At 34.1% G+C, this 13,967-nt stretch overlaps 1 protein-coding gene across 1 annotated transcript in view; it reads right to left on the reverse strand.

Moving 5' to 3' along the window:
- LOC142325771 (gamma-interferon-inducible lysosomal thiol reductase-like) overlaps positions 1-13,967 on the reverse strand; it is a 49,983-nt gene that overhangs the window by 15,814 nt on the left and 20,202 nt on the right. Inside the window, exon 2 of the mRNA XM_075367805.1 lies at positions 13,497-13,628. Within this exon, the coding sequence (XP_075223920.1) occupies positions 13,497-13,628 (132 nt within the window). The remainder of the gene's footprint in view (positions 1-13,496; positions 13,629-13,967) is intronic.

Raw genomic sequence — 13,967 nt, forward strand, 5'->3', positions numbered from 1 at the left:
TTTAAATTCTATAGTTATTAGTTAAACTCAAGACGCTGGAGCACAATCTTCTTCATTGGAGCAAAATAATTACCGGTCAATAAAATAAATAAAAAAAATTTCTTTTTGTTGGTAATTTAGAATTATTCATAATAATTGAAAGGTACATTAGGTTTTAAATAATAATTATGCACAGCTTTCAAGGTTAACTAATAGGAATTCTGGTATAAATAAGTGTATGCATCGATTCGTTTCTCAGAATGTTGTCTGCCGAGTGACCTTCATGTGGTTACACGACGCCCATTAACAAGCGTGAGAAAAAGTATGGGTAAACTGGTTATATAAAAACATTTATTTTTCCTTGTTTGATTCGGTTTGGTTTGTTTTTGTAATCACAAAAAACTTCCTTAATGTTATTATGTAAGATGATATGAGTAACCTTACAATCAATTCTGTGCGTATGCTATCTATATATATGTATATAAATATAAATTTTGTTTGTAAAAAGAATCATATACAAACTTTTGATATTTGTATCAAGCAGAGCAAAACTGCGTGGAGCCAGTTAAACAATTAAATTGTAAAGGCGTGCAGGTAAATTTTAATACGGCGTGAGTGCGCTATTTACAAACGTTATCAACATTCAGATCGGCCCATCTCACACCCGCATCGCTTTTTTATCCTGTTTATATGCATAATTACTCATTGTTAGTCAAAGTTCGTTACAAAACGGTAAAAGATGGTTTGAATAAACCTAAAAACAACTTATTGCAATAATATAATACGACAAAATAATTATTAATTGGTATAAAATAACAATATTATTTGATTCAGTTGCAGTGTGATTTAAATTTATGAATTAAAATGTCACCATATATTCAGTCACCATTTAAAACAATAACCACATTACGTAGATAAATGAGAAACAAATTGGTTCTCACAACGTGTGTTTACGGCTTCCGTACACTTAAAAACAATTAATTATAAGTAGAACATGATTAGAAGTATTGGCTGAAATATTATAGTAACAGATAATATTAGTTCTTCTTTAAAAATTCATATAGATTATTTTTGCAAACTTGTATCTTCAGACGTTTTGATGTATGCGGGTAAGAAATTATAAATACGTAAAACACTAGGAGAATGAGCGTTCAAACATTGTACACAATTGTGTAGTGCTCATAGTGTGTACACGATTTAATGAACACGAAATCTTTCAAATTTACTTAATATGCGTTGTAAAAAATTATTAAATGCGTAAATATCTTTTCTTTTATTTACATAATTTAATTATTTTCGAGAAGTTTAATTTATTACTGATTTTTCGTTATTTTCAATTTAGAAAAATTACGTTAACACATTTACCTCGCTTGCTATTTTAATAATTATACAAGGTAGTAACTCTTTTTTAATACAAGAAATTAAAATAAACAGGTTTAAATGAAGTTGAATCACCTTAATAAAATAATAATGACAATACATATTTGATTAAAATCAAAATTAGATTATTAATAACAATAAATGCTTGTAAAACTTTCCATGTTACAATTTAAGAAATAAATTGTTTATTATCAACATGTTACACAGTGGAATTCCAACGGCCTACCCGGATATTTGAGTTCATTTATACAGACCTAAGTTGGAGTATTTCTTCATCCTTCAAAAAATGGACATCATATTATTTCTGAGACACCTGGCGATTCGCCAAGCAATTTTTATATGAAATCCTATTAAATGTTACAAAATTTTAAACATAAAGGATAATTTCCTGGAATGTACATGAATAGCTGCTGAAAGTAGCTGTTTACCCTTCTATAGGTAGGTGCAATTTATTGCTCACCGAGAAGTACAACTTCAGAAAAAACTTACGGAAAATTTTCAGAAGAAATTACTTACGGCGCAGTCCAAATCGTTGGGATCATGTTCTGGGATTGGAAGCCAATCTTATCTGGTTATCTTCTCGGGCTGTCGATTGACTACTCCAAAAAGAAGACAACTTCTTCAATTAGCAATTTTCAATGATTTATGTACGGTCAGTCTTCTTACTGATCTTCAGATTTCAATAAGATCTCGGATCTCTTTCATTACTTAGTTAGGTTATATTTGTTTTCATAAAAGAAAATCCTTCTTCATTGTTCAAAAATTGTATGAATCTTCAACTTTTTTAAGACTGTCTTAATGTGGATACGAATCTTAGTACACCACTTACGGCTGAGGAGGATGATATGGATAGCGTCGTTTATGATTCATCAGGCTGATAGAATCAGCTGCTAGGAAATCAGTGCCTCCTCATGTATCTCCTCCGCCTTCTCAAAATACTTTTCCGTTGTTAGTAAGGAACAAAACTGAAGGACGGAGGTGGTTACAGGAATATGGAAAAATAGTCGGTACCTGGGGGATAAGATTAGTTTTAATAATTTATCTGAAAAACTGAAAAGGATGATTCAGAATTTAAAAAAAACCAAGGAGGACAGTAGTATACACATCATCAATTATGAATGGTCACTTTCCTAATCTTCGGAAAATGACCCACGTACGTTTGATCTTGAAACGGGAAAGATACATCTGAGGGTTGTACAGACGTATAAACCGTCTTTTCATACTCTTCAAGATTTTTGAGAAATTTTTTCTGAAAACGGTTGAAAGTGATTCTAAAAATCTTATATCTAATCAAAGATTTGGTTTTCCTGAAAATATGTGTATAGAACAAGAAGTTAAGATAAACGAGATATGTAGAACAAGTTCGTTAACTAATACAAATTATCGAGATGTATATAAGAGAAAAAAATGCTATTGCACTGTGTTCCTTGATGTAAGTCAGCCTTCCATTAGGCTTGGCAACTTAGTCTCAATTAGAAACTCAAACGTATACTCAATATATGTTATGTAGCGTTAAACAGATATTTGCAACGTCGTCGGTGGTTACTCACCTGGAAGATAAAGGGAATTAAGTATAGTCAATACAGTTTATATTTAAATGTACAGAAATAACTGCTTTATTACCTCCTTATTTCAAACCCCCGATCGAGACCTCACAAATATTTATAAATCAGTCTCAATCGTCGGTTGACCTGGTGGAAGTATATTTCGTTTCAAGCGGACGCAAACGGATATAATGTTTAAAAAGATCTATTGATTACTTGAACACAAATCGAAATTATCTATGACATAGATACGAACTCTGTTTAAGTCGAACATTTCTTGGGCTTTCAGAACCCAACTGTAGGAAGCTTCAAGCATTTCGAACATTGCGCGCGATTTTTAAGAGATGCCAAGCCAAAATCACAATGAAAATGTTGTATATTTCCTGGAATGTTTGCAAAATGTTTGTATACCAAGATCTAAAAGTCTGTATAGTAAGTCAGGAGATCGCTAAATACAACAGAAAGTATCAAGAAAGGCTCTACAGCCATGCGCCTTGTTTGGTTGTTAATCTTTTTGAAAATGTGTGATGCTGCATTGCAAAGTAAAACTTGTTAACATTTTGGACGTGGTGCACCAATATTTGTGATTTTCTTATTCTTTTATTCCCTGTTTGCTTGCTCTCTTCTTTCTTCTTCTAATTCTTTTTGTCCAATTTGTTTTAGTGTAGGTCAAGTCCTACTATTTTTTTTTAGATCCTAAAAGTTTAATTAGTATTATGTTATCAATTAAGTAGACGATATTGTTTGTAAAACTTCTCAGTTTATACAGAAATTAAGCATTATGTTAAAACATTTTAATTACTGCAATATAAGATGCAATAAATTCTATAATATAATACATTACTCTAAATACATATAGTATTATATATTACTGTATGTATTTTGTAGAGATTGTAATGAGAAAACGATAACATTATAAGGAAAAATATATAATATATAAATAAATAATTGAAGATGATCTGTTTAAAGTGAAGTTAAATATTTTAAAAATAATTAAAAATTGATAAAGCCTGTTAAAATTGCCCTTCAGATTCTAGATTTAACTAGGTTATTCCTTATAACATCTTCCATATTGTAATTGCTAATTGCTTAATAGAATATCAGTAATTATTCATGGCACTAAGAAATGCAGGCTCAATAGGACAGTATGTATACGTCACATTATGTTAAAAAAACATTTTAACGTCGGACGATGCTGTTGTGTAATCTCACAACTGAGCAGAAATTAAGTCCCGCCTCCAACGGCTTATTGTACTTTATCGATCTTAATAAGGTAAAGGCAATAAATACCTTTGCAGTTTCAGTTGTTATATATAGTTTCGGTATCGCAAAGACGACAAAAACAGATCTCTAGTGATTAAATCGCATCATGAACGTAATGTTTACGAAATTCGCCTGCACCATCCAAAGAGTTCGGTCGAGTGGTTCTATTTACCCAGGAAGAAATGTGGGAGAGGAGTCATTGATTTTCTAAATTCAAACAGCTGCAGAATCCCATTCTTTAGAATTTCTTCGGAGATTCTTTAGGGATTTCTGTGGAGAAAGGAGCACCCTTAGCTTATTCGATAAAGAGGCAGTAGGAGGTGATATTCACTTAACTCCACTACAGCTAAATGAGGATGGTTTTCAACCCTTGACTGAGGCTCCCGCGGTTGATAAGAAAGTGGATGGATGGATGGAGAAGAAAAGAGATGCACAGTAGGTTCATTCCGTGTCTTATAGATGTGGACGTGTACTACAACGGAGTTAGATATGCCACAGGAAACCCATCGGGTTGGTCTAGTGGTTAACGCGTGTTCCCAAATCAGCTGATTTGGAAGTCGAGAGTTACAGCGTTCAAGTCCTAGTAAAGCCAGTTATTTTTATACGGATTTGAATACTACATCGTGGATACCGGTGTTCTTTGGTGGTTGGGTTTCAATTAACCACACATCTCAGGAATGGTCGAACTGAGAATGTACAAGACTACACTTCATTTACACTCATACATATCATCCTCATTCATCCTCTGAAGAATTATCTAAACGGTAGTTACCGGAGGCTAAACAGCGAAAAAAAAAAAAGATATGCCACAGGCGGTTTCCGTACAAGCCCGATGACTTGTTTAATGTCAGAAGCGGCACAATGCCACTACGTTATAGAGAAGACATCTTACTATTAAGATGTAGCAAATATCCTGCTCATATTAACCATAATAACTTTAATAACAATCCTTTGGCTGCATAATATGAATGTAGTGCTACGTATTCCAGACAAGCAGTAATACGATATCGTGAATCATCAACGAAACACGGAATTGCTAATTTCTACAAAAGAAATACCTCTATGGCTTTTACGAGCTGTAAACACAATATTGGATCTCTCTTATGGAAAAATAAAAGAAAAACCAGCAGTGATCATCCACCTTATGTCAAGCATCTACTCGAAGAGGTATGGACTAACAAATAATATCGCTGCTGATTTAGAAATTGGAAAAGAAAAAAGACAGTAGCTTATCTTCACTAGTGGACTAATAAGTTTATAAAATCAGTATGGGTTATGTTTGACTGAAAATTCTCTATGTGAGGGCACTTTTACCCAAACATGAATTTTTTCAGTTTTCATGGTATTGTCAAGACTTTTCGTATTTTATTTTTTACTGTGTGAATAATGTTTTTAATTTTATTTTTCCTGTGTGTGTTTATAGATTTCAGAGCCTTTTACACCGTTTAAGTGTAATATGTATGCGTTTTGTTTTAAATATTTCATGCCATGTTTATTCTTGTGTTTTTAAATAAAATGTAACGGCCCTTTACACATCATCCCACCCAGCAGCAGCAGGTCGCACTCTTAACCTCACAATATACTCTAATAACTTTTCCTCAGTAACATGAAATATGTCCACTGTAACATTAACGGGATAGTCATTAATACAATTAAATCTATGTTTTATCTCCGAAGGTTGGTAGACAAATTGAAATACTTTCCAAATTGATGGCGCTTAGATGGTTAAAGCGCCTGTCTAGTAAACAGGAGATCGCGAGTTCGAATTCCTCGCTATGTACTTTGTCTTCGCAATAATTTTATCTTGAATTTTAATTGGACGTACTCCACTACGTCCAATATTTTTTCAAGGATTTTTACGACGCTTCCTTTACATAGGATTTAAATAGGTTATATGCATATTTAAATAGGTTTGCAGGTTTTATTTTAAGTTCTTCCTCTGTCTTTCTATTTCTTGCACTGGTATTTCTCTGCAGTAAATCTTTACTATTACTATATTTTTTCTTAACAAAACAAACTTATTAAGTAGCTAGCCTGGTTTTCTTGAAGTTTTGATGTGCCACTTTCTTACGCTTAAGACACTTAATGAATCGGCTGTAAAATCAGCCAGAAAAATAATTTGACTTTACTTACTACACAGGAAAATAATTAATAATTTTGGTAGATAGAGTTTCATAAAAAGAAAAGGAAGTGTCACTAATATTTATTTAATATTTTTTATTAAGAACAACTCGGAAAGAAGTCTCTGATTACGGTCAGAAGCTGAGATGCGATAATAATAATACGTTTTTAAACCAATAATATGTTGATATAGACTATTCTACGGCATTATTAAGCATGTGAGGAAAGTTAGTTAAAAGACTAGTTATTAGGTAATTAATTTTATATTCATTTTGTTAAAATTTTTTTCTTCTCGTTTTAAAGAGTTTAAATTTGTGTTAGGTTAAAAAATAATTAAAAAAAGGGTTCTTTTCTTTAGATATTCTTCACTTTTTTAAGACAAATTTTTGTAATGAAATGAAATGTAACAAGTTAACAGAAATTAGATAGAGGCATGTAATAAGATCTCCTTTTGGAAAAACAATTATTTCCGATCTACTTGCTGGGATTTATCATAGTACAAGATTTCAGAGAATAGGAATTACTGAATACAAAATTTTAAAAACGTTTTCGTAGGAAACATCTTCTGGAGCTTTGTTGAGGGTTAGCTTCCAGGTAGTAGACCGATTTGACTATATTCCTTAAAACAGAAAGTGATGCCACGGTTTAGAACCACGTTCCTTATTACTGCAAATTAAAAAAAAAAAAATTGGTTTGTGTATTGTTTCAAACCTTGTTCTTTTGAGTAAAAAAAAGAGATTCTATTGGTAGTGCTGATCATATTTTTATGAAATAACTGGGATTGGTTAAAACGATTCTGAAGCCGGCTTTAATTTCTTACTGTTTAGCGCAAGGATGATTTATATGGTGGTCTTCCTGTCATTAGTTGTTACTTGCACGGAGATCCTTATTTAAAATTTTCGTAAAATTCGTTCCCCTTGGCACCCGTTGATATTTCCCCATTACTCAACCGGTTTTTTTATGGTTAAAAAGAGCAACTAATTTTAGTACTTTTACTAAGGAACCTCAAAACTTTAAAATTGTCTTAAGATAAGGTCACTGTTTGATGGATATATTTATATATATATATATATATAGTATACCTTCCTTCTGTTATAACAACCATAAAAACAAGACCTTAAGAAAAATTCATTTTTCAGCTCAAAGAAACGAGTAAACGTCACTATTAGAAATGTTATAATAAATATCTTCCCGTAGATAATTTTTTTCTTCTAAGAAAAAAGTGAAGTATAAAGTTGGACAAAAAATAATAAAGGTTTATTTCATACTACATTAAAATTGTCAGTAATAAAATATATCATTAAAACGTCTACTGTTATTGCATTATAATGTACACCTTATAAAAAATGTAACAACATGTATTTATCTTGTACATGATGCTTGTATATTTTTGCTGTAACAATTAAAATCTTAAAAATAAAGTAGTTGTATATCTTGGTTGTCCATCACGAATGATATGTGTAGTAAATTGGTTATTTACGGAAGAAAGTATCGTTTGTGAATAACGTCTCAAACAGTTAATAATAAATAAGGGTATTAACAGCTTTCAAATAGAAAAGCAGATCTGCTTCACGATGTCGCTTTCGATTTTATATAGAATTATATAGAATTCGTCATGACAGAAAAATATCTTGACTTTGAAAAGTTATATGTTTATACAAAACAAATATAAAAAAGTAGATTTTTTGTCACAATAATGAGTTCCAATTCATTTTAAGAAAATCTGTAGGAATAATATTGAAATTAGCAAAGTAAATTCAACGGCCCCATAAATTCTTTAAGAGAATAAAGGAAAGCGGATGGACTCGCATAACTTTCACGCTTTTGTAAGGGGATCTTCTCACGCCAACGAAAAACTATTTTTAATTAAATCATTTATTAGCGAATACATCTAATTTATAATTATTGCAAAATACCACATTTTAATTTTTTCTATTAACGAAGTTTGGAGATAGTTTGGAGCAATGTTCATTACCTAATTGACTTTACTTTTGACGTCATTTTATTCATTCACAAATGAGTAAACTTTGACTCTATACAATACTTTTCCTCTGTTATATTTTACGCTTATAATAATCGGAAATAAACCTATAAATTAAATTTTATAGAAAAAGTTCAATATTAGAATTAAATGGAGATGGGCTCCGATTAATATTGGGATATTTGAAAAATTAAGGATAATTAGCTTAATTTCCTGAAAAAATTTTTCCCAAATACTACTTATATATTAGAGAGGCAATAAATAAGAAGCATAAAAAATTGCTCCTCAGACATTTTTATATTCCAATTCTTTTATCATCCACCATCTCGACGATTTTTTTCAAAAATTCAATAGCATTAGTGTTCCATATATCATCATCCTACTAATTAGTAAATTAACGCTGGGTTCAGAGATATGAAATGAAGGGTAACTGGTTTCATTACCCTTCTCACTCCTTTTGAAAAATTCGTCAAAATGAGACATAAACATTCCTAAAACATATGTTATACAGATTGCTAAATCACAATAAACTAAGTAGTAAAAAAAAACAACATTTACTGAAATTTGCATGTTTGAAATATTGGACGAAAGGGGAGATTTTGTCCCTTATGAATACCAATTTCCCACAAATATATATAAGCAAAATAGAGGCCAAAACAGCCAATTTCTGAAGCAGTTTATTGCCGCATCTCGGATTTTCATGGTCCCCTGAATCAAAAAGTACCAATCAGAAAATACTTATGACATATCGTTGGAAAGCTCTCAATGAGCGCTTATTACTGGAGTTAAGAAAAGTCCAAACTCAAAAATGTTTTGGATTTTGAGCTTTTTTGGACACTTTTGGTTCAGTCGATTGCAATCAAAGGGGAGTTGCACAGCTAGATGTTACAACATTCCTAAATCCAAAATTTTAACATACTACGGCTAGTCGTTTTTGAGTTATGCGAGATACGTACGTACATACATATATACATACGTACGTGCAGACTTCATGCCGAAACTAGTCAAAATGTATTCAGGTATGGTCAAAATGGATATTTCCGTTCAAATATGAAAAACCGAAATTTTTCGGTTTTCAGATACTTCAATACTTCCTTTACTTCGTACTTCCATTGAAGTAAAAATTGATATAGACCGGTTTATATCAGTCTACAGAAGTTTATGATTGCATAGTCTGCACTCGTGTACCAAGCTGGACTGTCTTTTGGTAGTTGCGGTCGAAGAGAATACAGTTGATCACAGTACTACATGTGTATTAAAGGCAATCTGTCCGCGTTATTAAATCGGGATAGATCATTCTGCGATCAAAGTATTTGCGACATTTAACATTGAAGTAGGCACAATAACGTAAATTCATTTTTACTCACGATTTAAACGCTTTGTCCCAGTCTTTCCTATAGCATGGGAAGCACCTAAACTACAACAAAAATCTGTCAGAGTTACATTTTTAGAGATTTTAATGATGCTCACAATACAATAAATTGTTTTGGTGAAGAGAGTGAAGGCAGTAGCTGAATATCCCCTTCATATCATTAAATAAATACATAATAATATATAACATAATAATATGTAATAAATAAATAATAATGATAATAACAGCAGCAGCAGCAACAAAAACCACTACCACTACAACAACAACCTCAACAGCAATAATAATAATGCCCTGAGGTAGATAACTTCCACCTCCGGAACATAACATCTACGTTCCACGTCCAGGGCGGCAACAACTGCACATAAGTACTATTCGTAAAGATGGCTATTAGGGCTCCAAATGTTTTCCTCGGAGGTGGAATTTTCTTCGGCCTGATTTCCACCTACAGGCCGTTGCACAAGGACTGGATTTTTCGGCCAAAAATTTAAACGGAAATAGAAATTTAAACGATTAAGGAAACGGAATCATACAATCTTTAGAGCTGTCGAGGTGGTGACCAGGGTCGAAGTGATAGCAGGTGTAACGGAGGTCCTTCCGCTGTCCACATGCCCCCCCGCGATGGCAAGCATGTAGCCAAAGTGCCATGTTTGTCGGTGCATGGGAGCCCTGAAAACTTCGGTGTGTAGGGGTCTGGAGTCAGTGCAGAGATTGCGCATCCGCTCTCTGCCAGGACATATGCCAGTTCTACCGGAATACCGCACCGGACCTTCAGGGTTGGTAGCCATGGGGCGAGGTTTCCCCCGGCGGCTAGCCTTGCTACAGAAGGGATTGAACATCATGCAAATTGAACAATCAACAAACGTGACAGAGGGTTCACGTCAACATCCACGACCAGAACCCCCTGTTTCGCCTGAAGCAAAACGGGGGAAGACGTTTGAGACCGCAAGGTTAGAGAAAGAGGCTGAGTATCCAGAGAGCTTTGTACAAGAGTAGTTTTTGGAAACCAAAATATTTGGTTATTAGTAGAGAGGATGGTAATTTTTCGAGGAAAAGCCCTTTCGTTATTGCTCAGGTGATAAATAATTGTGCAGAAGGCCCAGTAAAGGAAATTGGTAAAACGTACAACGGACTACATATAGAGACAACCAGTTACATTAATGACAACCATATAGAGACTACATTAATGACAACCAGTTACAGAAGACCGTTGGGCTAAAGAAGGTGAGTTTGCTGTACAAGTCGATCCTCACAGCACCATCAAGAGTGATGTGATTTGTAGGGATCTAATCAACTGCACGAAGAAGGAAGTTCTAGAAGAGTTGACACTTCAAGGAGTGATTGAATGCCGAAGACTGAACACGAGAAAGAACGGCGAGGTTCTTCCATCTGCTTCTCATCTCCTTACTTTCAATAAACCAACCCTGCCGAAGAAAGTGCGTGCAGGTATATACAGGTTGGATGTGCGGGCTTTTGTGCCGCAACTCATGAGAAGTTTCAGGTGTCAACGTTTTGGCTACACTGCTGCTCGGTGCATAGGGTCACAAATATACAAATATGCGTGTGTGGTGAGGAAATTCATGATGGAGAACCGTGCAAGGATCCTCCTTCCTACGTAAACTGTAGAGGACAACACTCATGTAGGTTGAGGAATTATCCTGTTTAAAAAGACAAGGTGGGTGTGCAGTAAGTCAAACCCTGCAGAAGGTCAGCTACATCGAGGCGAAGAAAATCGTAAACGCCCGCAGGCCTAGAAAAACAACGACTTATGCTCAGGCTGCGGCTGCAGTTCCTCTCCAACAGATGTTGATGCATACTAGCTGTTGGCAAACTTGCGCCCACATTGGCTACCATGATTGAGAGAATAATAGACAGTAGAATGAAGTCTCTCACTCGAAGGAATTTACAGCCTCCGTAGAATAAGCCGACTAAAAATAAAGCTGCTCTTGAACAGAAGAAGGCAGATACCAAGTCAGAGGTTCAAGTTCGTCTGCGTGACCGATTGGATGATTGTGCGAGGAAAGTGACTGCTTTGCAATCTTTTATGGAGGCTCCCAAGCCTCCTAGAACTGAGGTGGCCTCTAAACCACAGAGGCCACAAAAAATCATACAGGGGGTCTTTTTCCCCCTGTTGCGACTCGTGTTGGGGTCTCCCAGGTTCCTGGCTCTCAATCGACGTCTAAACCAAGCAACGATCTATGTTCGTCCTCGTCCACGAGTCCACGACTTCAATAGTCTCCGATTCGGAGGTCAGGAGCTATACGGGTGATGTCATTCTTAATGATCACTAAGCTGTTTGCAAAATGGAAAAGAAAAGGTAAAAAGAATGGCCGAAAGGCAAACCTAGGGATTAAATAATATAAAACATTAGCGAGTTGATTCTCTAGTGGAACATCAATAGGTGTTTGTCAAACATCCATGAACTCCAACGTTTAGTACATGATGTAGACCCAATTTGGGTATACCTGAAAAAAACACATTCTGCCGAAATGAAAATTTCCAGTTAAGAAGATACAATACATTTCGGCGAGATCAACCGCCAAATATAAGAGTTAGAGGCAGAGTATCTACATTAACATTGACTAGATCTACCACCGAAGCGGTTGAAATAATCACAAATCTGCAAGCAGTTGCAAACAGAATGAAGCGTCCGCTGCAAATCGCTATCTGCAGCATATACCTGCCGAATTTAAATTGGAAGGAGGATGAAATAACACATTTAAGTGCTCAGTTTCCTCCACACAATTCTCTTTGGGAGTTGGATCGAGTAAATAGATCCCCGTGGAATAGAATTGGAAAAGTATCAACTGAATTCTGATTTCATTATATTAAATGATGGTTCAGGAATTTTTTCAATGCTAGAGATGGATCGACGTCCTGTATAGATCTACCATTTATAAATGAATCGATAGCATCAAGGTACACTTTCCATGTTTTAGAGGATCTACATGGAAGCGATCATTTTTCGGTGCAAATTGTAACTCATGTTACAAGGAAAACATATCCCATCTCCAAAAGATGTCTGTTTGATAAGGTAGATTGGACGAGCTTCACAACTAGGATGATATTCCCTGAAACAACTGGAGTTTTCGAAGCCGATGTCGACGCTATAACTAATGTCATACTTGACTCAGCATGAAGAAATATTCCCAAAACATCAAGAAAACTCAAGAAGTGACACGTTCCGTGATGGAACGATGAGATAAGTGAAGCTATTACAAGAAAGAAAAATTTGTATAATGCTTTTAAGAAACGTCCGACGTTATTAAACCTAATTGTCTTTAAACAATACAGGGCGTATGCAAAAAGACTTATGATAGGTGATAAAAAACGATCATAGCAGCAATACATGTCATCCATTAACGGAAATACGACTGTGTCAGACGTTTGGAAAAAAGTGAGGGCTATTTGTGGGCGTACGAACTTTACTACCATAACTTGCCTTCAATATGAAGATGACGTTAGAGATACTCTAAAAAAAATTGCGGAGTTACTAGCCAATCGTTTCAAAGAAGCAAGCAAAACGGCTAACTATGATGAACATTTCAGAACACAAAAAACAGAACTAGAGGTTCTGCTAAATTTCACAACTGAAATAAATTATTCTTATAATGTATCATTCAAAATAGAAAAACTTGTAAAAGCGTTGGAGAAAGCCGGTAACACAGCTGCTGGTCCGGATGAAATTCATTATAACATGATCAGGCAGCTGAACACCACTGCTAAACGTAGATTGTTAGAACTATATAAGCTTTTCTTAATTCTAAAAAAATAAAAATATTAATGAAAAGCTCTGTCAAAAAACGTAACATTAACCTTACATAATATTAAAATAGGCTAAAAATTGAATTGCACTTACATGAGCTTTACCAAATGGTATGAACTGAATATCTAATGCAGAACCAAATTTATCCCATGCTGGTTTTAATTCATCTACGATAAAATGCCGGCTGTCCCCACATAGTGTTTCATAAAATACACTAATTTGTACCTAAAAAGAAAAATTAATTTTTAGTTTATTACATTTATTTTTATTTTTTGGTGAAAAGATAAATAATAGTTTAACTTATTTTATAACAGAGTTAAAAAAAAAGTAGTAGTGGTAATGTAAATAATGTATTTGTAATGGGCAGTACAATATCTAAGATAGTACCTAGACACTATCTGTCTGTCTTCAACTGACAAATATGAAAAATGAGATAAGCAAAACGAGGAAACAAAACAATAAGAAAGAAATGATGAGAGAAAAAAGTATAAGTGCAACACCAAAGTAAATTTTCAAAGTTTCAGAATTTCTCTACTGAAGTGACCATTTTCTGATGCAAATTTC

Source organism: Lycorma delicatula, chromosome 1, assembly GCF_047948215.1.
Source record: "Lycorma delicatula isolate Av1 chromosome 1, ASM4794821v1, whole genome shotgun sequence".
Taxonomy (NCBI): domain Eukaryota; kingdom Metazoa; phylum Arthropoda; class Insecta; order Hemiptera; family Fulgoridae; genus Lycorma; species Lycorma delicatula.